At 40.6% G+C, this 27,296-nt stretch overlaps 1 protein-coding gene across 1 annotated transcript; it reads left to right on the forward strand.

The window, feature by feature from the left end:
- The first annotated feature begins 2,522 nt into the window (after positions 1-2,522).
- XG (Xg glycoprotein (Xg blood group)) lies at positions 2,523-26,390 on the forward strand. Its single transcript, XM_075057232.1, has 9 exons — positions 2,523-2,900; positions 13,921-13,962; positions 14,308-14,364; positions 18,774-18,809; positions 21,391-21,456; positions 22,364-22,420; positions 23,079-23,117; positions 23,412-23,531; positions 24,712-26,390. The coding sequence occupies exons 1-9, from the start codon at positions 2,840-2,842 to the stop codon at positions 24,726-24,728; spliced, it is 495 nt and encodes a 164-aa protein (XP_074913333.1). The 5' UTR covers positions 2,523-2,839; the 3' UTR covers positions 24,729-26,390.
- The last annotated feature ends 906 nt before the right edge of the window (positions 26,391-27,296 follow it).

Below are 27,296 nucleotides of genomic sequence, written 5' to 3' on the forward strand. Positions count from 1 at the left end.
GAAAAGGACTTGAATGGAGCAAAAATTACAGGTTTTTTTCAAACCCCTGCATTTGGAGTACTTCAAGAACCCCAAGAATAAAGTACTAAAATGCATGTTCCTCCATCTGCTTGTGAAACGCCATTGAAGTTTTAGCTAGCATGTAGTAATTGTATTCTTCCATTGCTGAGAAATTGTATCACTGATTCACTTGTGTATTTGGCTTATATTTAAATTAATGTGTAGTATTACCAGATGTTTCAATATTTTAATTAAAATACTTCCGTTTTTACGACAAAAGATTAATACTGTAGAATATTAGTGGCTTTCCCTAGTAGTTCTAGTCTATAATTTGGTTCTTTCATCTCCGATAGACTCATACAGCAGGTCACCCATGCCAAAAAGAGCCATGTCTAACCTCTGCCCACAGGAAGGATGGGGCTGCAACTGTGGTGAGTTGTGACTGTCCTCTGCTTCTCTTTTAGCTTGTCTCATCTAAAAGAGGCCTGATGGGCTAAAAGTATGTGGTGCAGAGAATAGGCAGACACACTGGCTCTGTTTCTCCACCCATTTGCTATTTCTTAATACATTTTTTTCATGTAAGAACAAGTAAAAAAAATTTGGCAAGTCATCCACCTTGTCAGGTGAGTATTAGACAGAACTTTGTTTTCTCTTTAAATAGAAAAAGATGGGTCAATGATTTTTCAAAGTGATAAAAATGCAATTTATGGTCAGGTGTGAGGCCTTTTATTTGTTTTTAATATGTAATATTGTTTACTTGATACCTTGGGCAAGCAGTTGCATGTCTTTGACAGAGAGAGCTGAGATTAAGAAGTTCCTGCAATGCACTCCGAGAACAGAAGTGGGATAAGTATTTCAGACATCCGGACTCCAGTGCTAGGTCCGCTCATTCCTGGGCCTTATTCGTACTGGTTTTATTTAGCTAGACAGAGCAGTAGCTGGCTTCAGAAGAACTAGAGAAGGGGTGAATCATCTTCAAACTTAATTTGAGAATGTTCAATATCCCAATGAACTAATATCAGCAGACAGGTGAGGTAATGCATTTTGGGAAGACTTCACTTACAAGAACAACTGTTTTGAAGTAAAGTTACAGAATGTTTGTGAGCTGCTTGGACTTGCCTTGGAATAGTACATATCCTTGCTAACTTTCCTGTTCCTTTCAGGCAAATTCATCACTGATACGAAGATTAGCACATGTGTGCCTGCTTTTGTATTCTGGAAAAAAATAAACAGTAGACTTATGGGATTGCTTGTGTCATGGTATAATTCTTGTTTTAACTGGCTGACAAAGTCATCTTTTGTGACCTAAATGTCCTTAACTCTTCTGGGATTGAGCAGTTGTCCCTGACAAGGATGATGATGATATATAAATTGAGCTTTAGAACTTCTATTACTAGCTTAAAAGTAGTTAAGCCATGTGATACAATAAGCCAGGCCTTTATAAACCATTCTGCGGGTTCACATTTGAGGGGGGCTCACCTACTTGAACATCAAACTTCTCGAGGATCCAATATCACTGCGTCCTGTCAGTCCAGTTTATGTTGTTGCGTCAGTTTTTTGTAGATAGCATAAAAGCATGACTTCAGAGCACATGCTGTATCCTACGTTCTAGGTAACTCAACAGAAATGCAGTAGGGGCTGGCCTGTGCCCTCCATCAGACTGAATTGGCCAGCAACACCATGAGCCGTACAGATCGGCCGTTCGTGGTAGCAGCGTCCTGAGCTGTTCCCTCGTCAAAACAGCGCTGACCAAACCGCCTGCAGCTTACCCCCAGCAAAAGGGAGGACGCGCACCCGTCTGCTTGCTGGCGCCGGGCACAGTGTGACGGTGGCAGTCCGGTTCAAGAGACAAGTGCGCCGGCGTATGTGTTTGGTAGAGAGAGGCTATGACAAAACTGGGTTTAAATCACATCGGTGATTTTAAACTATGTTCATGTAAAGATGGATGCATGATTTTTGTTCATTTTCCAAAGCTTTGTGTTCTCGTGCTCGACGCTATCTGAGATGTCGCTCCATGTAGGATATGTGTGGATATTTATATATAAAAATGTGTCTAAATCAATGGAAAAAATCGCCACAGACAATGTTTACCTTGTGAAGATAAGCGTCTGCTGGGGAGCTGAGCATGCTTCAGTTCAGTAGTCCAATATCACATTTCAAGTTCATAAAATCAGGGTGTTTTGTTATCCCCCTGCGAACAATTCCCGAGTCTCTGCAAAGCAGATTCTGGGCCTCCGCTTCCCTCACGCAGCGGCCTGAGTTCGCGGTTACAACTCCGACGGGATTGTCTTTACCGGCAGCTATTGCTCAGCCAAAAAGCGAGCAGGGAAGCAGGGCTTTGAGGACAGAGTACGCCAGGGAGATCTTTTTCACGTCCGCTTCGGGGGAAGCCGCTCTCCTCTCACAAGCTGCTTGAGCTCCCGCAGCACCGCGCCCCGCTCCGAGGGCGAGGATGTCAAACAGGTCGGCGTTCCCTCCGGGAAGGAGGTGGATTTGGAGCGTGCCGCTCCCTCCTCATTGGGTGCTGCCACCCGTTCCCTGGTGCTCGCGCTCCCTGCCTGCTCCATAAATAGATTTCTTGGCGGGCGGGTGGCACCTACGGTGCTGCTCACGGCTTGGCCGTGGCGGGGTGGTTTGCTTTTGTTAGTTGTCTTGTACCAGGAGAGGTTTTGAGGGACTTTTCTCTCTTCCGTGGCGCTTGAGTGTGAGAGAACTCTTTGGACGCAGCTGCTGATTCCAAGCGAGCGTCTCCCTCAAAGCCCGGCACTGCGGTTGCAACATCTACCATCATCGCTGGAAAAAAAACAACCCGTGCAATCAAGGCACTGCGCAGAAGACCATGGGGAGTTTCAGAAGCGTACTTCTTTTGTGCCTTGGCTTTCTTCTAGTCCATGTAAGAGGTAGGTGACCGTTGCCTTGGCTTATTTCTAGAGCGTGGTTATTAAAAATGAAAAAAAAATCAACTAAAACCCTAAACCCCAAGCCCTAAAAAAATGTGCTTGTTTATTTAGGAATGCTTGCTGGCGTTATTTTTGTTGCTACTGTTTCATGAGAAGCATTCAAGTGTGTTTAGATAAGTACTTTGCAGTTTCTGAAGAGATACATATCTTTTGGATGATCACTCATAACAGCCATGCTAGTTGGAGTTTGTTTACTATAATTTATTTCTCTTTAGTGTTGCTCACGTAAAATTATTCACAAGCTTGGACTTGAGTATAAACTTTTTAAATGGAAGCTGTAAAATGAGACCTTCCAGGGGAACTTAAAGTTTCCAGAGATCCTTAGTCAAATATTAACTTCATGTTTTTAGAGCTTTTCTTGCTTATTGATATTTTGAAACATATTAGTTATATTGTAAAAACAAATTCTGATTCAGTTTAAAGATGCTTATGCTTTCATATTGGTGCTCATGCTTTAATAATTATAAATTAATAATTTATTAACCTTAGCCAATGTTTTCCTGAATATATAAAATCCACACACAAGCATACATTCTTTTTTTTTTCATGCAGCATTAATGAAGAATTGAATACAATTTGTATACATTTTTTGACGAACAAATAACAGTTGGGAAAATGTAGTCCTTTTACATTGAGTCGGTTTTCTATATTCAAAAGTAACTTTCTTTTAGCAGAACATTCTGTAAAACTTTTTTTGATATCAAACCAAATAGGATCATCCTCATGTGCATCTGCCATATAGTGTACTTTTTAATATATTTTTATATTTTTTTTATGTTTTATGTATAGGTTCTTTTTTATATATTAGCATTACTTCAAAAACTTGTAGCACAGCATTCAACTGCAGGAAGAAATCAATCATTAACCACTAGTTCCAAAATAGCTGCTGCTGCTCATCCTCCCACCACCCCTGATTTAAACGGAGTCCCTAGGAGATCTTACAGTGATGGGCAGTGAAAAAAAACTTGACTTAAATGAGTGCCATAGTTCCATTTTTAACAAACGAGGAATATATTTAGAGGTTCTCAGCAAGTAATGTGGCGTAGAAACAGCAGAGCAGTAGGACTGTGCTGGCCTGCCCCGTAGCATGTTGTGAACAGGGATGATTCACACGATCTCTCATCACTGGCATGTGGACTTTCTTGTTCTGGAGGACTCTCTTACGTTGAATATTTCTGTTCAAACAATCTGAGCATAGGCAAGCCAATCTCCATATACTCTGTCGCTTTAATTACAAGGATAGTCAGCCTAACCGTTCCTGCTTTATACATGTGCTAATTTAGAGCCAGTTCAGGCCCTGCTTTGGGGAAGAAGTCATTGCTGAAAGCTGCTGCGGGCTTTGGGCACAGTCTTATGACTGTGGAAACTATATAATCCACTTTGGAAAGCAAAATGAATTATTTTGTTTATGGCAACAGCCACTGAATTTTATCATAAAAGTATTTGCCATGTTTCAGGGGACGTTTACAGGAACCACTACTCAGTCTTAATCAAGACATGATATGAGAAGGGCTTGGCCATGCTGGTGAAAAGATGGTCTAAGTCCTTATGATAGGAATGTCCTATGGCATGATTCACCTTTTTATATGCAGCCTTAATTCTTATCTAAGCTGTAACCATCTGTGATATCTTCTAGAAACTACTGTGCCACCACGGCCAGACCAGATCACATCACTGCTCTTACCATCTAGCGTTTCCTTTACGTCTGGCTATCTTCAGTGAGTTGGCTAGACTAGCTTGATGGACGCATCTCAACAGAGGCATGGCATAACCAAGGACTACACCGCACAAGGAAAGTGAGACCTGATATAGTTCAGAAACTTAGACGCTCATGGCAGTCTTCCATACTTTTATCTACACTCTTTGGCTTTTGTTATTTCCAAGCTTAGGCAGGTTACCTGAGGTCTCCCATATAAGTTGAGCTGCAACAACTAATTGTCTGAGTGGCTTTTAGCCCAGCCCAAATGAAAGAAACTTTCTGTAGAAACTTTTTCCACTGAAGTTCATGCTAATATCCCACGTTGGTTACTGCAGCTTGTCAGACCTGTGGTAATTCAGCTTCGGTTGTGCCTACACCGCCCACTTAGGGTCTGGAAAGACACAGCTTAGGTCCTAGTCCCCCAGTAACTAAGATCATGTACCTGTTTGAAATATACTGTAGGTCCCATTCGGGCCATACACCTCAGTTTTGGAACATCCCACAGGTCCCATTTGGGCCGTACACCGGTGAGGGTACCTGCAGCGGGGAAGCAGGACAACCCGAGGGCTGACTCCTGTATGAAGCTGGAAAGCAGCTGAGAGTCTTGCTCAGATCTGACTGCTCAGAAATGCTCCTCAGGTTCCCAATATAGATATAATCTAGAGATGTCCGTGGTCTTTAAGACCCACTGATAGATCACGTGTTTAGTCAGTAACAAAGACAGCCCAAAGGTTGATGATGTTTTAGACACATTAACTTTACTGCATCAGGTATTGCATGCTATGCAGGTAAAAGGAACAGCATTTATTGCAAGCCAGTAAACCACGTACCTGTCTCCAGCTAAGGCTTACAAAGTTGACTCAAAACTAATTGTATTCTCGGTTAATTAGCTAGGCACTTTACGGGGAGAAAATTACAGACCTGTTTGGATTTGAGACACTATGTGACTTATTTTTATGAATAATGTAGTTTTTACTGGAGTTAAAGGACAGAATGGGAGAGATGAAAAACACAGTTCTGTTTTTTCTTATACGGCTCCATCAAGCTCCATCCTCGCCGTCACTCCGCGTGAGGTCCCTGTGTACGTGCCAAAGCACTCGTGGTATCAGCAGGGATGTACCAGACAATGAATTCTCTTGTTGCTGGGCGCCAAAACTACTTCACTCCCAATACCAGAGCTGCTATCATCTGTAGGCACGTCAGCGCTATCATCCAAAGTTGCGATTGCAGTTTGATAGGCATACCTGAACTAGTCGAAACGGTAACAACAGCAGAGCTGTTGCAACATCAGAGCTCGGGAAGAGCTAACCACCAGCGTGGTTACTCAGCTTCTCGGGTTCATTTCTCAAACGTTGCTGCCACATTGCAAGCCTGGTAGCAGTGCCCGAATGGCCTGTTTTCACTATGTATTTGTCCCTCATTTGCATCAGCAATTGTCAATCCCTTTCCATCCCACTGAGGGTAATAAATAAAGAAATAAATGTCATCATTCTTTCAAGATTAAAAAATCAATAAAAATATGCCTTTCTGTGGCATTTGCCTCATGGTTATAAGAAGGGAGATTCAGACTGTTTTGATCTTCTTTAACATCAGAGTCTTCCTTCTTTTCCCCAGGGGGGCTGACATCTACGAATGTTATGGGAAAATACTATCTAAAATTCTGATCCGTAGACAATATCTCATGAAGGCAACTAGGCCATCCCAATTGAAAGAAAGGGCTTGAATGGATTACGAAAATATAACAGTTCCACTTCCACTGTATAAGCATTTTTTAATTCCTGAGGAATTTATTTAAAAAGCTAAATCACAGCACTATATTTTCAAAGGGCAACAATGCTCCAGATTAAATGAAAACAAAGGCCAGAGTAGGCACTAAGCTTAGCAGAGAAATTAAAGCAAAGTCCTTCCTTATGTCCCAGGTCTTACAACATTAGCAGTGGAAGAACCAGGGACATACATTCCACACTGTGAGGAGTCCTGAGTTAACAGCAACAAAGCCTCCCGGATCACAATCTATATCTCATCAAAACTGCAACTCTACCTTGCAGGTTACCATCTGCAAGGAGCAGAAATTGAGATATGAGCCAGATATGTCTATTCACAAAGATCATACAGACTATTTTGTTTCCTGAGCGTAATGGTAGCAAAAAGAATGCTGGCTTTTTGTTCAGAAATCCAACTCAGATTTGCAGAGCATTCTGCATGCCAAGACTCTTGACTGGTGTTCCCTCTGAAGGCTAAGCCATCAGATCCTCTTCCGAGTATCCGAAGTTCAGACACCAACTGATGCTCCATCACCCTTTGCACAGGGTCATTCAGAGAGGCTTCTCTGTGCACTCCGGCACCATGAGCAAAGGCTTCTTCAGCTCTGCGAAGGCAGCCTGATGGCTTTTCTCCTTTAGTCCAAATGAGATGAGAGGTGGCTCCTGACACTCTGCAGAGACTTTGTTGCTGAATGGACATTCTGGGTGATGTCCAACAACTCTTTCCAGCGTTATTCTTTTCTAGAAAACACGTTCTTAATGGCATGAAAGAGAGAAGATGCAGGTCTTGCTTCTTTGCTGTCTTGCATCTTAAACACATAAGCAAAGAATGTGTATGAAATGTCCTGATCATCCACTTTGACTTGGCAGTATTACTAACCCCCTCGGAAGCAATATAAATAATTATGCTGATGAGCTACTGTGACTTCAGGGGGCATACGATTAGTTATACAACAGAATTTCTGAAATAAATCCAACTCAATGTTAAGTTACGGAATAGCATTACTGAGATCTGTGCGACCCATATTGAAGAGTAAAGGTGTTTTGCATGTATTTTACCAGTGTACTTGGGATGAAGGTGGGAGGAGGAACATTAAAAGACACACTGTGAGCAACAGAAATAGCAAAGCCTGGCATCTCCCTGACCTCCTGCATTATCTTCAGCTCCCTCTGTTGTCTCTAAACTATCTGCTGGGGAAAGTGTGGATTCGCCAGCCCGTACTTTGGCAGTGAGTGGTCACTCGGAGAGCCCAGCCCAGCTGTTGCCTGTGCCACACTATAAAGTTTCAGTAGGAACACTCGTAGAGGTCTCTCGTTTGAGCCTCTCTACTTGTACAGTTCTCATGTGACGTGTCCCTCTCAGACCAAATGGCTGAAGAGGGCTGACAGCTTCACGAACCACACAGGGACAGAGAGCAGCTTTGGCCGAACAGCCCACGCCGTGGTCTAAGCTCCGCTTCCTCGCGACACACATCTGAAAATTGGTAAGATGAGCAAACATACGGTGCTGCTTCATCAGAGCGCCCAACTCTTTTGCTCTGCCTGTAATTTTGCAGCACACACCAGCATCTTCTGCACTCACTCTGAAGCAAAATATAGAAAATTATATCTGTTTTTTTTTATGTACGCAGGACATATCACATCATAAAGAATGGCAGCTACCTTTGAACAGCTGTTGTTAGTCCACAGCAAAGCAAACACCGTAGAACTAGAAGATTTTCTTTCATGTTTGATGAGACCATGCTGCACAAACCTAAAGCAGTACTGCCACTCTTGCTTTATTAGTGCATCTTATTTGCTGGTAATTATTTAAATGTGTTCCTGTATGAATAAGTGAGAGAGACCTTTTCATTTCCCTTGAATGCAAACTGTAAACAGAAGTGGCCTAGGAAAAAACACGAAGCCAATAATCAGGTCCATATGCTGTGGTCTATAGACTGGAACTTAGATCTTAATTACAGATTTTAAAACATACTCATTTTCCACCCCAACATTAAGGGGTTGTAGTGGCAATCATTGCTTATGGAACGAAAGGGCCGTGATGGAAAAAAAAGCTACAGTATCCTCATCAGGAAATATGGATCATGAGGGTATTACATCAAAGAAATAGTACCTGCTCATTGAGATTTTGTCCAAAGTGTCCACTCTGGGGCGTAAACCTTTAAGTTCTCCCACAACTTTTCTTAAATGAGTAATTTCCTTTAAACAAACATAATTGCTTCCTGAATAAAATTGGACCAATAAATGGGTATGTTCTGAATCACATACCCAGGAGAATACATCCATTTTTCCCATTAGAGGGGAAATATGTCTCATGATTGTATAATAATCAGAAATTATCTGTGCAGAGAATAACTTATCATTTCAGCTAAAAAGAACATAAAATGGGTCCCATGAGCGGTTTTGGAAACATATTGTTCCTTTTTAGAAATTTTTGTTCTCATTTGTGAGTCACCCACTTCTTCCTCAGTCTCTGCCAGCTTCATAACATTTTAAGTTCATTGTATTCACAAAACAATTCTTAATTACACTGAAGAAATCATTTTTGTTCTTGTTTTTAAATAATGTAAAATCAACTTATTTTCCCTTTCTATCTAGCTCACATTTCTAACCTAGTTGCTTCTAATTTATTTGTAACATAGCTAATCTCATCCCAATCATATGACTGCTAGCAATGTACTCAAAGCCCATTAATTTAATCACATTAATGACAAATGGATTTATCTAACACACATGTGCCTGTATGCATTTAAGATGTATGTCCACACACATGTATACACACATATAAATGCATTTTCTCATGGATCTTAGCTTCATTTTTAATACTAGACTATGCATATTAAATGCCTGAGAAGTTCATTTCATTCGTCACATAACCTGACTCTCATTCAGCAATATTCACGCTGTCTTATTTAAATCTGCGTCACTTTAATGGCCACAAGCTGTGCTCATATGGATCCAGTGTGGGACTGAGCCTACTTATGGAGATTAAAAATTGCAGAGTGATGCCATGGTAGCCTTTTGTCAGAAAACGTAACGATGAACCCGTAACATCCGCCTGCAGTATCCAGCCTTGTTCCTCGTAAATCCTCCTCAAAAACTGTGGGACCTCAGACCCTTGTGATCAATCAACTGCACAGTTAAAGGGTGATGGAACTATTTAACATTTAGGACACAAACCATAGGCAAAAGATGCTGCTGTCTGCATTTTAGTGACCAGATATTTGGGTCACATTTTCAGAAAACTAATATGGGCAAATGTTTGTGAACATTAAATGCACGTATGCCTGAGGACACAGCTTTGCAAGGGAGTGCCTTGGTGGGGTAAGATGACCTCAGCTCCATGATGCTTCAGCAGGATTTTTCTTATATGCAAGGGAACTTACTAAAAGCTGGCTCAGTATCTCTGTGGCAAACAGCAACCGTAACAGTTTCCATAATAGAGCAAGTGGACTAACGGGGATTCTATATCACCAGCCTTCCACACATGATATTAAAAAGGCTCATGGAAAGTTTGGGCATTAGTGAAAGCAAATGTCCTACCCGGAGGAATCATGCCTTTAAAAATAAATCTACTAACTTTGAAATTTAAGCTACTATGTTTTGATGCTTGGTTTTATGGAGTCTATTCTCCCCTGTCTGGCTGCTACAGAGAAGTCTACTGTTAGCTATGTAGGCCAGGTCTACGCTTCAGATTTTTACTGGCACAGCTGCATGTTTTGGGTGGGAATGAGGGAATTACATCCCAAATAAGGCTGGCAGTGCCAGCAAAAGTCCTGCTGTTAGTATAGTTCATTGTGTTTGAGCAGCTAGTATAAACAGGCTCTTTTGCAATACAAACTGTATATCCATCTGGAAGGCTTGCTTTCTTAGCTTAGCATTTTCTCATTTGCAGATAAGGACTGTTCTGTGGTGTCAGGCAGGAGCTTACAACCATTTTTCTCAAATTCTCTGTTATGAATCATTATAGACCACCCAACAAAACCCACTATTACAATAATTTTACTTCTATGTAAAAACACGGGTACTCCCAGAAGAAAGGCTAGAAGTGATGCCAAGAAATAGCATACTAGCCCAAAGCAGTAATAACAGAGATAACTCTGAGATAATACCTCCTGCATAGCTAAATCTCTTCATAACTTTATCCAGGCTAAAAAAACCCCAAACAAACAACAAGCACAAAAATCCCCAACCAAATAAAAAAATTCAAAGGAACAAAGCTGTTTTCTCCCCACTAAAATTTCTCTCATTCTCATTTTCATCAGTACGTTTCCAGCTGTTTCTATTATGGAAGCTGGTCCAAAAAAGGGGTCATTTTTATATGTGGAATTTCTTTCAGTCTGTTTGTTCTGTGAAGAAGTTTGACTAATTTATTTCCATTGTCATTTATCTTCAAGAGTTCCCTGAAGTGTTTGCAGTTCCTGTTGAGCTAAATATTCTCTGAGTCTCTAATGTGTTTTTGTTTCTAGACCCACCATTTTGCAGATGAAATCTGGGCTGTTCAGCTATTTAACCATCTGTTATCCTCCCAGATTAGATTCTCAAAATGTCTAGGTGCAGTCTCAGAAATGGTAATGAGCATTTAAAATTCCGTTCCACAGAAATGTTACTCCTTGCGGTCATTTGATGTTATTATCGGAGGAAGTCGGGATGGAAGTCCAAGCAATCTTTTGGTTTATTGGAATACCATTTACCGTGGTGCGCAGATGTCCACATACAATCTGCCCATCTGTCAAGGTTTATATTTACACAGCCAAAAAGAATTCAGTGTAGATTCCTATCTTACTCCCAATCAGCCATTCTGTGTTGGTGTCTGTTTATTTTAATACTTGGTTTATCATGAGAAATAATTTAAAAAAAATTAATCTGAATAATTTCTGCAGGGGATTTTCAGGCTTCTTTTTTCTCTTCTTAAAATTTCTGTAGTTGCCTTCTGTTTCTCCCTTGCTGGCTCAAAAGAACACCTCTTGTCTTTTCCCACTTTTTTGACAACAGAGCAGACAGACAACAGGAGAGGGCAACGTCGGTATTGTCCAGAAGGGCAGATGTTAGTAACTGTTTCAGTCTGCTGTTTTGTTTTAGTGCTCAGGCAATTGGAAGCATCTGCATCATCTTGCTTGAATTCCAGAATCTGTTTTGATTAGATTCCTCCTTCTATTTTTTTCTTTTCTCTAACTTCAAAGAAATATTTTACTTGGAAGTTTTCCAGAGTCTTCCTTCACAAGACAATTTTGTCACGTTCTCTTTACAGCATTAGGACCTCAGTAGCTGCTTTCCCTATCAACAGTTCCTGCGTGTCAGGACCTGTAACAGAGGAGCTGGTTTAGCCAACAGCTCTTTGCTGTTAGAAAATTATTTCTGATGACTCACTCTGATGAGAAACGGTTTGAGCCCTGCCGGCGGTATCCTGCAGCAGCAGGGCTCAGGTCAGACGGACTCAGGACGCCAATCAAGAATGAAGATTTATCCAGAGGACAAAATCAAAAGACAGTCAAACTTAAGTTGCTCGTATTGCTGGCACTGAAGAAATGCTTCAGAAAAATAGAATTTTTCATATAAGTCAAGGCAATGTCAGGATGTCAGCCTGCGGGTAGGGGTCTGCATCGGGATCAAATGGTCCCACGGGCGGGCAGCAGCACGGCTGTGACAGCCCACGGGCTGGGGCTCAGGGCCAGGGCGGGCTAGTGGTGCCCTCAGGGCTCCGGAAAAGAGTATCTTCTGAGGAAGCCACTTCTCAATTTTATGTATTTATGTATTTTAAGGGATTCATATAGAAAAAACAACCTGTCAGCGTCTTGGAATATTACCCATCTAGGGACCCAGCCCAAAGGTTACTGGAGTTGGCTAGGTTGGCTGAGCGGCCAGCGCAGGGAAAGGAGAGGTGGTCGGACGAGGTGACGCTCCAAGATCAGTTCAAATGATAAGAGATAAAATGCTACTCTAATAACAGTACTGGGAAAGCCTTATGCTGCTTTCTGCTTTTCCTTTCCAAACACGGGTTTGTCATAATATTTTATAGGGACAGTTTTCTTTAGAAGCCATTTGCTATTTTGCATTCCAGCCTCATTTTATCTTTTCCGTCAGGCACCAGATGATAATTAAGTTCACAGACTTACGTGAAAATCCTCATGGGAGTCAAAACAATTCTACTTTATGCTCCTGCTCTGATTTTTATCTGGGGATCACACAGTGTTTTACCACTGATAATTAATCTTTCCAGCAGCTCTTTGACACAGGCGAGAGCTATTATTGAGGAACAGTGATTAATGTGAAGAATGCCATGAAGACGGACAGCCCCCGTCAAGAAGAGAGGGCTGAGCTGAACCCAGAGCGCTGTCACGCTAGAGAACCTCTGACAGCCTCTCTCTGTTCCTCAGTTTCCCCACCTGAACAATGATGCCTTTCGTGCTGTGAACTGTTCAGGACTTGCCAAGAAAAACACTTCATCGAAGAGTTGTGTATTAAGCCTTTTAGACAGGATAATAAACAGATGCAGATCAAGAGGCTTACTCGATAGAGCACAGCAAAACATTTCTGCTTAGGGAAGTCATGGCATGTAGTGACTTTTTGTGGGTTTGTGCAGGCTGATCTTGTATTTGGTGTGCAAACACAAGGACGGTGAAGTTTCAGTCTGGATGAAAACTAATGGATACATACTCTGCAAAGAGGTGTTTCATGAAGGCTGTGTGTTAAAAGGAAAGTGGCAGATTGTAGAGAGTGGAAAGTAAAACTTGTATGAATAACTATGTGTGTTCAGTTCAAAGTTGTATGCTTCAGTTTATACATTTTAAACATTTTCCAGTTTTATTTACCTGCCAGCTTCAAAGGTCAGGACGCTAATTGCCCTGCTGTGACATTTAATGACATCATTGTCACCTAACGCAGAACAGGAAGGTTATTTTCTCCTCTTTCAGATTTTTTAAGTTATAGCGGAAACTAAATTAGGTAAACACATTTTTATATCTTTTACTGCTGGCACATGTTACTGGAAGAACTAAAAAAAAAAAAGTTGATTCACATTGTAAGTATTCACAAGACAGGCTTGCCAGTAAAGCTGCTCTGTGAAGGTGAGCTAGTAAAACAATAATGAAGATATTAAAAGTTCTCACCTAATGATTCTGGTTTGCAAGTACTGTGCTGAATGCTACTTTCAGCCTCCTCCTAGCAAAAGCCCTTGTGCCCTGTAACAGGCAACCTGTGTTCTTCAAAGGCATGTTTGCACAGCGGCTGGCTATGGATAACAGGAGAAAGCAGCTTCTCTTTGCGCTACCTGAACGAATAGCTTCTTTGATTTAAACGAGCCCATCTCGCACCGTCATTCAGGACTGCACGGTACAGGGACAACAGCCGACAGCTCGCTCTGCGCCTGCTCCTGTTTGGATAGATTTTTCTTTTGCCTCTTACGGATGTTCTGGCTTTGTCCAGAGCCCTCAGTCCTGGCAGTCATGGAAACCTGCCCACTGACTTAGTCTCTTTCCTTCTGTCACCTTCCTTCTAGGTCAACGTGATTTTGATTTAGCTGATGCTCTTGATCACCCAGGTAGGTAAATCTCCTCTCCTCATTTTACTCTGGCATTTAGACCTAATAATAAATCTTAAGTCCTTTTCCTTAGGACTGGAATATGAAGTGGCTGCTACATAAGTTAAAGAAATACAGAACTGGGAAATGCTAGATTTCAATGTTTCTGTCATAAAATTAAAATTTTCTTTAGAACAACAACAACAACAAAAATGGCTTTGAAAACATATCCCTTCATTTTTAGCTTCTGCCGTGATACATAAAGATTTATTGAATGCAGCTCGCTGGATTTGCAGATACCTTATTTTGTTAAGTTGAAAAATTTTAAGCTGTAATTGTTTATTGATCTGTCATTGTGTCCCACAGAGGACATAATTACCAGGAAGCCTACAGTGATCAGAAGACCGACAAGGCCTGTGCTGAGTGAGTAATGGAGAAAATGGGTCATAACTGATTTTAGATATGTAGAAACAGTCTCACGTAAGATTCTTGATCGTATTTGCTAATGAACCGTAGCTGAGATAATTTGTGTGAATACTAGCTGTCTTCTGTATGTAAAGTAAGTGGGTTTTTGACAATTACCAATTACATGTCTTTACTGCTTCCAGTAAGTCTTTAGAGCATGACTGGCCAGTGATGGCATTTTATTTCCTGAAGATCTTCATGCTTTTCCAGCCTGTACTGAACTCCCTGGGGAGTATAAAAATGGGTAACTGTTGCTAAAAATGGATAACTGGTCTTCTACTTTTTTTCCATTATTTTTTCTTTTAGCATAAATATTCATGATGCTTCATAACGGTCTTGGAAAAGAATCAGAAGGAATTGGGGTATTCTTTCTTCTCCCCATGTATTTACTTAATATCTAGTATTGATAGCTACAAAGACCTGTGTCAGAAAGGAAAAAAGGCTCTGAACAGTGGAGAGAACCAAAACGTTTTAGCTGTAGTCCTGAGGATGACAAATGACGATTTCCAATGAACGCTCGTTATCACTGAAAAAACCCAAACTCCAAACAACAACAAAACCACACGTGCATTTATGATGGAACTTTTTATGATAACATAGAGATTTTTCAACTAAACTAAACTGAAGGAAATTTCTGGCTATCGAACAAAATGCTTGAATCAGGAAATGCTGGGTAACATTAGCCCACACAACTTTCAGTCTTTTTCTGGATAAACATTGCAATAAGTCTTTAGGTACATGAAAGCAGTTACATTTTCCACACAACTCTCTGGCTCACTCTGAACAAACAGGGGGAGCATTTTGTGAATGTGGTAGCTACTAAATCCTGTAATGGTTGCATTCTTCGCACTTCATTTTGCAAAGAAAATCTGTGTTTGGCCTAGATTAGAAGTGTCTCTTGTAAAGTACTGCTATGCCACTGCCCTCTGCTTAGCTAACTGTCCTGATTTCCTTTAAAGTCAGTGGAGAGAAATCAGCATGTCTAGGGACAGTTCATATCACTCTAAATGTGGATTTGTTCTCATCCTAATATAGACATTTCAAGCAGGTTACTTGAATTGTGCCTTAAAAGACTGTCCTTAGACATGTTTAAAGGTAACCTAGGGATGCCAGTATCTACAGTGAAGCTGCCTCACTCAGGTGAAAGGGATTTGATTTTTAGGGACTCCTAAATCTGTTAGAGATATGACTGTCAGATGATTATCAGCCCTACCTGAATCAACTTCATTAATTCTTGGGAATGAAGAACCCCAAGTTTTCCAGAAGATTTTGGAATCTCCTTCAGCACTGAAGAGGACTGCAGGGAGTTTAAAAGAAATTAAAACTAATTAAAAAAAAACAGTGTTAAAAATCAATTACTGGATTTAGGAAGTGCAGAAAGATGATACGAAAGTATGTCCTAGCATCTGCCTGATGCTTCATGTTAACCTCAGGGTTTCCTCTATGTCTCATTCAGCCAGTATCACTGAGAAATGAGGCTGGCTGAGATGATGATTTTGGTCCAGCTGAGGCCAATTACTGTACAGGCGATGTCCTCTGGGCATCACTTCCCACGCACATCTGCCGGAGTTGAAGCTCTCCTGTAGGCACCTCCCATCTAGTGTAACAAAATTCAACACAAAATTTCATGGAAGGTGATGTTTATTTACAAAATCGCTAAATAGGTTGATTTTATCCACTCACATTCATCCTCCTATTGATTTAATTCAGTCATACGCTCAAACCCACATATCCATGAGCACCAAGATGTGTGCGCTCAGGAGGTCTGGTGAGCATCGTGTGCAACACAGGACAAGGCACGCCAGCTACTGAGTCCTTATTCTGTCTCTGTGGTTCTTCTTGATCAGAAATGACAAGCCAGTTTATGTACAGATCTTTTATACCCTATCGGAGTCATCAGCTACTATGGAAAGGTCCTTTGCGGTATAATCTTGCTTCAGCATCTCTGAACCCTAGGCCAGGTTGCTGCCCACTGTCTGGTTTTGCTTGTTGGGGGTACACAGACTAGGTCCAAAGACTATTTTCTGGGTGGGCGAACAGGAAAAGTGGTGGAATAGGTGGTATGCTGCAACCTTTGGCTTTAGAGTGCCCTTCTGCTTTTCCTCTGCTGACAAGTCATCTGTGCTTGTCATCTTATCGGAGTGCAGGCCTGCTGGTTTTGACAGAAACAACACATTCCTCAATTTTACTGCTGGGAACAGTGACTTTTATTGTCTGTTCTTTTAACCCTTTGCTCTGCTGTTTCTTACGGTCCCTAGAGACACACACATTTCCATTTGTATTACATTCATATCAACCTTAGCATTTTTGCAACAAATCTCTGCATGAACCCTCCAGAGTGGAGCCCTACATTTTACTTGAATTCTTCATCTTGATAGTAAATTGAATCCAGTTTGCAATTTATTGCTTCTTACAGTGTTAGCATTTTGACACGTAAAGGTATTTTTGAAATGCAACTCTCTGCTGACCAGACACAGACAGCATCAACATCTGACTTGACAAGAACAAACTGAGTCATGTAGTATGAATTTGATTATTTCCCTGCCAGATTTCCTGGTGACATCAGAGCATTTCTGAGTTGTTACACAAATGAGACTTGATACTATGCAAAAGCAGCTTCCCACTCCCTTTGGAGATAAAGAACACAAGAAGGCAGAGTTCTGCATGGTGATGCATCTGGATGGATTTTCCTGGGGTTTGGGAATTCTGACACAATTGTAATGAAAAAACCTATATAGTTAATTGAGCGTCTGTCTAATTTTCTGTGGCAAGAAGCATTGGTATCAAAATTTAGGTATATTTTGCTGTCCCTTTTCTTCTGATTCATTCTAGCACTTCACATTTATAAGGAGCAAGAAATGCTTTTTTTTGAGTTATGACATCCATCTAAAGTATTTCTGCCTATTACTCAGTGACCTTTCAGAGCTCATCATCATTCCATACATACCCTAAAATATCACCCACATACTCACATCCACACTGCATGTTGGAAAAGGAGTTCCTCTTGTTTATGCTTCTGCAGCTCATGGACAAATTGTTTATTGGATGGAAAATTCCATCCCAGGTACAGTGAGACAGTGCTGGGGGAACGGCAATAGCCTGTTGTTCACTGTGTAACATGCACATGCAGACATTTAAGTATATTTTAAAACCTTTATAGGTCAGCCAAAGAAAAACAGACTGTCACCCAACTTCAGACAGGCACATATGATTGCTTGAAGCAAAAATTTTTGTCACCATGATCCTTACATAAATTAGTTGATTCAATTCTCTCTCCCTAAGTAGGTTTATTAGTTCCCAGTATTTGTTCTTGAAATGGGTATTCAGTTTTTGCAGTTCAACAAATTACACTCAAGCCAAACATGCGTATACCAGTTTTAACCACATTGTTTTGGGTCAGACTGAGATGGAGTTACTTTTCCCCATAGCAGCCCTCGTAGTGCTGTGCTCTGTACTGGTAGCTGGAAAGGTGTCGATAACACACCAGTGTTTTGGTCCCTGCTGAGCAGTGCTGGCACAGCATCAAGGCTGTCTCTCCAACGTTCCCCCCTCACCAGCAGGCTGGGGGTGGGCAAGATCTTGGGAGGGGACACAGCCAGGACAGCTGACCCAAACTGGCCAAAGGGATGTTCCACACCATACGACGTCATGCTCAGCAGTAAAAGCTAAGAGAAAGGAGGAGGAGGGGGGGCATTCATTATTACGACATTTGTCTTCTGGAGCAACTGCTAGGTGTACTGAAGCCCTGCTTCCTGGGAAGTGGCTGGAGATCTCCTGCTGATGGGAAGTAGAAAATAAATCTTTTGTTTTCCTTCGCTTCCACATGTGGCCTTTGCTTTTGCTTTATCAAACCGCCTTTATCTTGACCCATGAGTTTTCTTCCATCTTATTTTCTACCCCCCCATTCTGTTGAGGAGGGGAGTGATAGAGCAGCTTGAGTGGGCACTTCGTGTCCAGCCAAGGTCAACCCACCACAGACATAAATGTTAATAAATATATTTAAAAAATAGATACATTTTAATATTTTAACATATCTAGTTTTATTTATGTACTTGCAGATATATTAAAGAGGTATTAAACTTGATTCCCCTATGAGATTTATTTTAAGCTTATTTAAAGCAGGAATAAATCTTTCGTATTTTGAGTAGAAAATGTTGTATGATTTGTCAAGTAGTGTGTGGGCAAATACTAAATTCTGTAAGAGTTTTCAAGAAAAGTGTAATATCTTATTTGAATTTATGGGACTGACTTGAAAAAGTTGCTTGTGAAACATTCAGTTGTATATTTTCTATTAAACCCAACACTTCAATTCCCTCAAGAATTGTGTGTAACTCACTTCTCTACACCTTCCTCTTTTTCATTTTTAGACAATGATCTGCATTTAGGAGATGCTCTTGGTGGGGGTGAGTACTCTCTTCTTTTCTCAAATATAATGGTTGGATTTTTTTTGTAGTCTTTTTCTGAAGTCTGCCTAATTTGTGAAAAGAGATTTCAAGACTGTAGGAGGAACTGTAGTAATGGGAGTCCTTACAGCTCATGTACAGGCAGCCCTTTTGCCAGAGGCCATCATGCAGAGCGGGGACAGCAGGATGGGCTGTGTCCGGTTGCCAGCTATGGGAGCTTGCAGGCTGGCCTGCCTGCCTGAACTGAAGTCAGCTACGGTTTACGTTCCCATGCCAGGCTACCGCGGTCATGGCTGGGGAGAGGACGTACTGCCCATCCAGCCGTGATGGTTCAGGTTGGTGGCTTCTGGCAGAAGCTTGAAGACAAGAGGTGATGGCAGTAGTTTCTTCAACTACCACAAATGAGTCCGTCTAAGATTAGGAATCAGAGGTAACAGTGGATAGAGAGAGGTGTGAGCTTGTTGTAACTGCTGATCCCAGATCAGAAATGCAGGAAGGAATGTTTCAGAGATGAGCACTGATGGACAAGATATAGCTTAAGCTTGAAACAATCAAGCTGTTGTAACCTGCTATAACTTCCAGGTATTTCTATAACATCCAGAACTGACCCAGGAAGTTTTCACTGTACTGTGCTGTGCTGTGTAGACATATGAAAACCTTGACTTTGGGAATTTTGGCACCACATTTTGTTTAGGGTGTTTAGAGGTATACCAAGGATGTGAAGTACTCTAGAAAGGTTCTTGTACACTGAAATTATCTAAAAGGCAAGTACTATTGAATCAAGGCCTAAAATTCTACTTGGATCAAGGCTACACAAAAGAAAAATTACTTTTCAGCTCATTGCACAGAACCTCTGAATTATTACTCCAGTCGCAGTGATCTGGTTTACTCATGTTTCAGTCTTAGAGAATCATAACTTTTATATTATTCTTTCCCATTTCCCAGGCTTTCTGCATTTCCAGATTCCCCCATGGCATTTCACGCCTGTGTTTGAATGACATGTTAGCCCACGCTTTATAAAGCTGAATCTAATTTTGTTTATAATTCCCATGTTTATACTGTCACTTCTTCCTGCCCATACTAATTGTTCCATTCCTGCAAGTTTTTAATGGGTACTTTTATGAGAGGATGGATCTAGTACTTTGATTAAATTATTAATGAATAGCTTAAGTATCTTCACTAAACCCCACCTTTTCATTCAGAGGATGGCAAATGATGTTTGCCTCAGTTTTTATTTCTTTGCTCCATTTTCAGTTCAGGTTCTTAATTGACATTCATACATGGTGTAATGGGATTAATGATACATACCTCATTATCAATAGTTCTGAAGACATTATTTTTTCACTAGCTATGCCATAGAATATATCTTCTTATGCTTAGAGAATACTGAATAAGTGCAATACCATAATAAAAATGAATAATGGGATCAGTAGTTTTCTGCTTTTGTGCTATGGTGAGTCTTCATTTGTTACACAGTTCTGAATGGAACAAGTCTCTTCTATTGAATTGGGCACAGTCTGATTCAGCAAAGCTTTAAGACTCTACCTAAAATTCATTGACTGCAGTAGGCTAAACTCGCTTGAAGTTAAGCATATATCTAAATAATTTGCTGAATCAGAACCTAAATGTTACTCACAAACAGAAGAATTATATTTAGTAGCTAGGCAAGAAGAAAACATGATAAAAGGACATCTGGCATGTATTGAAGGTGAAAGAAAGATTTAAGGAGAGAGAGGGAAGTTGGTATTTATTTCTGTGACCTAACTTTCATTTATTCAGAGCTAAATTCACTGTCTGGCTAGAAGAACAGTTAAATATGGGACTGAACTGGTTGGAGAAAGGACAGCAAGAGGGGACCTACTCTACATACACAAACAGCCCTGGATGTTAACTTTGGCAGGTTTTGACCCAAGTCAGCTCTTGCTACTCCACCACTGTATGTGCAGTTTGGAAATTACTAATAGTCATCATATCTCCAACTCTATCCAATGCATCTCTTTCTAATAAGTTGGCAAAAATTAAGGCCAAATACCAGCAAAAAGTCCTAAACAACAAAGCTGAAGTCTGAGTTCATTTTGCACTGTTCAAGAGTAGAAAATTCATCATGCGTTAGGTGAATTCAGCATCTGTTAGATGAAACTAATCTACAGATCTTATTAATACCTGCTGATGGCACACAGATAACCTGTTGCCTCCTGCCCAGCCCAGAACACCAACTGCTCTGTTGGTTCTGCATAACTGCACCACTAAAACCAACAGTAACACACTGTGCTTCCCAGCTGTCAGCATTAAACAATGTTAGCATTTGCCAGAAATACTTTAAAAATTTTCCTTCGATATTTTTGTGAATTCTTCTCTCATTTTAATTTTGAAAATATTCCCTTTTCACTTTCTAATTAGTTTTAGTAGCTAGTTATTTGTTGATATAGTGCTTGAGACTTTTTAACTAGTGACAAAGTCCTCTTCTTAATTCACCGGAGGACAAATTAGAAATAGGTATAAAATCTCAGGTCATCATACTCTTTATTTACAGCTCTCAGTGTTGTCTGTCCAACCATCTAATAATATTAATTATCAATAGGTGACATCCCAAGAAAACCTTTATATCCACCTCTTCCACCACGACCGGGAAGCCATAGTAATTCCGGTAAGAATAGTTTCTCCTAAGAAAATCTAGCACTATGAGCTGTTCAGAGCAGATATTTTGAATAGTTTACTCTCTTATTTCTTTATTAATAGTTTTTATCATCCCTCCACTCCATGTCCCTTTTGTAATCACTGTTCTTGACCCAGTGTTTGAGATTTTCTGAGTTTTAATGCTGGTACCATAAAGCTTTTCTGTCTGCCCAAAATGTGGGATGTTGACTCCTACGTGGCATGAGACTAACACTCAGCTTATTTGCCTTTTCATTTTGGGTATGTATACACTGAATCATGCTAAGGTTCAAATCTGACTGCTAGCCACAGGGCATGGATAAGCCTATGTTCAAATTCATACTGAGATGTGCATCTGAGATGGCCCTGGGGCATACAACAGGCGGGACTGGGGAGATGGATGTAAGCCTGTATTGCTTCTAAGTGTGGTCTCAGACACCCACTTAAATAAAATGGAAGTGGCACATCTATCCCAGCTACCACCATGTATCCCATATTTACTTCTGGTATGATTGTAGTAATGAGCCGTGGACAGGTCCTCCTGGAGTCTTTCCTGGAAAGGACCCACTGACTTGCTGCTCCAGGAACCACTGGGATTTGAGATGTCCAAATTATATAAGGATTTGTGCTACTGAGAGCCCAAGCCCACACATCCTACAGGTGCCAATACAGATGCAGAATGGGTAGACCCCAACAATTTCAGTACTCCATCTTCCAGGTGAATTTGAATAGCTAACAATTCAGTGTAGGACACCTGACCCATCCACCATGTCAAAGCTGGGATTTCAAAGGTCCCTCACCCCTCCCTAGAACACTACAAAAAGACTGGACAAGGGAGCTGAAGAGGTTACCATTGTTCAGATAATTTTGCAACAGAAATCCTAATCTTTGTCTTGCAGGAGGTTTTGATGACTCAGATCTCTTTGATGGGAAGATTTTGCCACCACACATAGCAGGTAGTATTTGCCAATTCTTCTTGCAGCTTGTAACTTGTAACTCGGAGCTGGCTGGTTTTGCTTTAGCAGTAATGTGTTTGTCACTGAAGGTATTGGACAAGATTGCTATTTTTACTTAGATTAGTTATTCTTCTCCACAAACCATGGCTTTGAGCCTGAAGCTCAAACTTGAAACATATTCCTAAACATTTTGTAGTGTTCTGGCATATGTCAGAACCCTGCGGGATTTATCCCTTTGTATTCAGCCAGGACAGTCCCAAAGCAAGGGGCTTCTGCCGAGAACTGAAAGTGGATGCACTGGGCCTATGATCTTGACTTAAATTACTGATAAATCATCTGATTGTCTGGCAGTAGAGAATAGCCAGAGTATACTGGCCTCCTATTCCCTGTGAAATCAGCTTGATGTACACTTCTAAGTATTATCCTTTTTTTACAAGGTAATATTCTTTTCCAAAAACAAAGTGTCAGGAGGATGGATGGGTTAGTCCTCCAGCCAGCGCAGCTGTCGGTCAGGACTGGAAGGGGAGCTCCTCTCTCACAGTCCCACTGAGCAGCCCCCTTTCACCTTCTGTACAAAATCACACTTTGTTGAGTAAAGACTTTGTTCTCAAAACAAGATGAAAAACATTTCTTCATGAAACTTCACCCTCTATTCCAGGAGAAGAGGAGCATCATTTCAATCAAGGAGGAAACACGGGTATGGGTATAGTAAATAATTTACTCTATAATTTGTTTCTTATCATCATAAAATAGTAAGAAAATGTTAGCCTTATAAAAGTAGTACATATATGAAACTAGGCTTTAAGACATCATTTTCACACCAGCTGTAATGTAATATAATTTCTAGTCTTCTGCTTAATTCTATTTAATGAATTTTCAATGTTTCACCAAACAATTCTCATAGTTTGGCAAAAGCACGCCTTAGTAGATAAAATGCTTAAGTCAAACCATTTCAGTGCCTCTGAAAAAAACCTTTCTCTTTTTTCCACAGATTCAGGATTAATAGCTGGAGTTACATCTCCTATAATTTCTGCTTTTGTAATATTAGTTGTTGGATCCATAGCAGCCTACTCCGCTTACAAGAACAAGAAACTTTGTTTCAAACCACATGGTAAGACCAAACTGGTTTCCCACTTTCCGAGCTGATTTAGTGCTGAAGTAGATGGGAATTTTATGAACAATTACAGTGGGGGCAGAAATAGGTCAGGGATGAGGGCATTTGAAAATCTCATCCTGAACAACCTCACTGGTCTGTGAGAGATGCTGGTAGTTAACGTTCTTCATCAAGGGCAAGTATAGGAAGCCAAAACGTGCCCAGAAGATGGATGTATGTCACTCTATGAAGGAAATTACCTGACGTGAGGTGTCTGCCACCACGGAGGTGACTGACTGCCGTGGCTCTGTGTGTGGAAACCAGCCTGCATGGCCCAGATCAGGCTGGCCTACGGCACCCATGTACCCTCTGGCCAGGGCCTCCATTTCAGGGCCTCCAGCCCCGGCCTGCACCGCATCCCCACACACCGGCCCTGGTCGTGAGCCCGGCCGGCCAGCTGGGTTTCCTGGCTTGGCCTTGGGCTGCTTGCCTTGTCCTCTGGTGAAGATGGCTGGCCTGTCCGCGGGGCTCGTTTGCCATCGCCCCACCTCTGCGCACCTGCCACTGGGGAGGCGATGGCTCGGGCTCCCCTGCGGCTGCCCTCAGCTCCCGGCTCTTTGGGAACAGCCCGGCCCTGGCCCTTAGCTGTCATAGAAGTCAACTTAAACCTCTAATTCACGTTATTTGTTCCATAACGGGACTAACGACTATGACATGAGCGAAACGCAGGCGGTGTGTGGAGAAGCTTCACAGAGATTTCCGAGAGATCTGGGATCCCCCAGCACTTCAGAAGCCTCAGCCTGGGGGTGCCATGGCGGGCTCCGGGGCCGGCACTGCTGCCCGGGCGCCGGGGGAAGGCTTGGGCAGGGTCACACAGGGGAGATCCAGCCGGAGCACAGCCCGGGATGCCCCAGGGGAGGCTGGTCAGGGCCGCGAATGCTGTTTGTGCCCTCAGGGTCCCGACAGTCACTTGTTTTCCTCTGTTTCTGTGGCCACTGTGTAACTAAAGCATCAGGTCAGTGATCCCGTGGCCTTCTGGAAATGGGGAGTGAGACAAACGGGGAAGGCTCTCTGTATGTCTCTGGGGATATGAGGTTCCCACCCGCTGCCTCAAAAGGACTGGAGCAAAAAAAGCCCAGAAAAGCTGGCAAAGGGCATCCTTGGTGGAAATACTGACTGTTCAATCTTCATTTTTCAGCTGGGGATACAGTGTAAACCGCTGAAAGAAGAGTTGCCCTCTGATCACAGGCCTCTCTGGTTGGTGACATTCAGCCCACAGGTCCGACAAATTCTTTCTACTTTACCATTCTGACAAAAGAAAATCTTCCTCTAATGAATGTTCTGTTGAGATGCTGCAATCCTGCTCTCTTTTACCTGATGTCACTCTTGCATCTTGAGCTTTACGTCATCAAAGACATGCTTAAAATGTCTGGGGATTGTATTGAACTATCCGACCTGCATTCATAAAGATTGGATACGCATTTTGATTCACAATTTATTTTAAACAATGAAAAAATCAAGTTTAATATAAGTTAAAAATGAAAAGATTTTGGTTTGTGAGCATTTGAGTCACTGAACAATTCTTTTTTTTTCCTGTTTTCAAAATTAGCCAAAATACTTAATCCTTCTGATAGAATAGGAATAAGGAAATTGATGTTTCCATTCATACATGTTAGGTTTCTTTAGTATATTTCTGTATCATCCATAAAGTTTAAGGAAAACATGAAGTTGTATAAAGAATTAAAAATTTTAATGCCTTTACTTTGTATTTATGTCTGAATTCTAGCAAAGAGAAAGGAGGTATAGATAGAAAATTCATTCTTAATTTTAAAATACAGCATGAAAAGAATATGTAGATTGACAAACCACTGTTTTAAAAAAATAAAAATGAGAGGAACACGTGCTGATTTTATTTATTTATTTATTTATTACTGAAATGGTGTTTGGCTCTTCTCAGGAACTGGAATTTGATGTAAATTTTGTTTCTCTTCTTGAAAACTTAGGTCCTGTTCTAGGACCCTTTAAAGGCATTAATCTGGCAGGCTGGTTTTTTTAAGAACCATATTATTCATAATTTCTGTAAAGGAAAAATAGGTACAAAGTTTTCAGAATAATTTAGAATGAGTCTGTGACACTTGGTTGTATAAAATCTATGCCACACCAACTTTTAAGCTTCATACATATGCAGAGGTGTGGTTGATACCGTTTTGCTAGCAAGGCTGTTTTACCTTCTTCCCTTGTTCCCATCCAACCTTGCTGTGCTAATAAATGTCTTTATGTAGACAAATCTATCAACAAAAACTAACACTTTTCCAGTCTCTCTGCCTTCATTTAGCTAACTGAATCAAAATACTAGCAAATGAATGAAATGCAGGTGAAAGCTGGCAAAACTAGTAGTTTACTGACATAATTCTGCAATACAGCCATTTTAGCTAACTCTTTAAAGCACAGAGGAAATCTGTGTTTTTATCTTCATCTTGTATGTGAAGCATGCTTTTTCTTACTGAAATTCCACGTAGATGGAGGTAAACATGATTTTGTACTTATTAAATTGTTGAAAGACATAATTTGAAAAAGTATTCTTTTCATAAAATAAATCTGTTCTATCTAAACTATGTTTGAAATGGATATATATCAATTGCTGAGGAGATTACCATAATCTTTATTTTGATCCTGAAAGTGAGAAACGATAATGTACATCAGTTAAAATACAGAAACACCTTGACAACACACAAACAAACGAGCACCTTTGTGGTTATCACGTTCAACTTATGAATGATAACATATTTTTAATATGGTTTCCAAGGACACTTGATATTTCTCTAAAAATACTAATTTCCCATGTTAATAGTTAAAACAGATTGATACATATTTTGCCAGGTAGACATAAAGTTTTGACTAATGAAATGTTAAAATGTTTTGTGGTTACCACTTCAGTTGTTTGTTTAACAATGAAAATATACATTTTGCTTCTTTCTCTTGAAAATTTTCAATAAACACATACTGTGTTTTATCTAAGATGTCTATGTTTTATTTGTTTTGTTACTTTCTGGCACATGTGCTGGCTGAAACCTTTTATATACAAATCCATCTATGTCCTGCTAGGGAAGAGAAAGAAATGCTTCAAATTAAAGACATTAAGGAAAAAAAAGAAAACAGCTTAAGAATCATTTTTTTTCAGAAGCAGTGTCCAGAGAAGGATCTATGTGCATTATGAAGATTTTTTATTTTGAAATAGTATTACCATTTATTTAAATTTGTTCATAGTATTTTCAAAAGAATTTCTGACTCAGCTGAAAGTGCTTGTGTTAATATTACTAGCCAAAAAGCAGATTTTATTATGGAGAATTTGAGGAAAAACCATGAACTTGAATTGGTAAACCCTGCCCTCCCCCAATGTTTAAACTTCTGAAGCTCCTTGGTCTAATAACACCAACATATGACCAATATACCAGTGTGCAGGCACACTTTTCAGTGTTAATTTCCCTTTTAATTAATATGATGATAATGATAGTGATAATGATAATTATGATGACAATAATAATTTCATTATTTTAATACTAATTTGTATTGTTATTTCACATAATTGGGGGTTTATGTAGGGAAGCTCTAAGGTATTTAAATCTGGAGGGGAAGAAAGGAATATAAACTGGCTGTTAGACCATCAGAACTCTAGCTTGTATTACTGGCTCTGACATTTTAAGTCTATTCTATGCTGTAAAAAAGTTGCTGGTACACAAGTAAAACAGAAAATCATCTAAATGTAGACATCTCTTTTATTAC

Source organism: Buteo buteo, chromosome 25 (genome assembly GCF_964188355.1).
Source record: "Buteo buteo chromosome 25, bButBut1.hap1.1, whole genome shotgun sequence".
NCBI classification, from domain to species: Eukaryota; Metazoa; Chordata; class Aves; order Accipitriformes; family Accipitridae; genus Buteo; species Buteo buteo.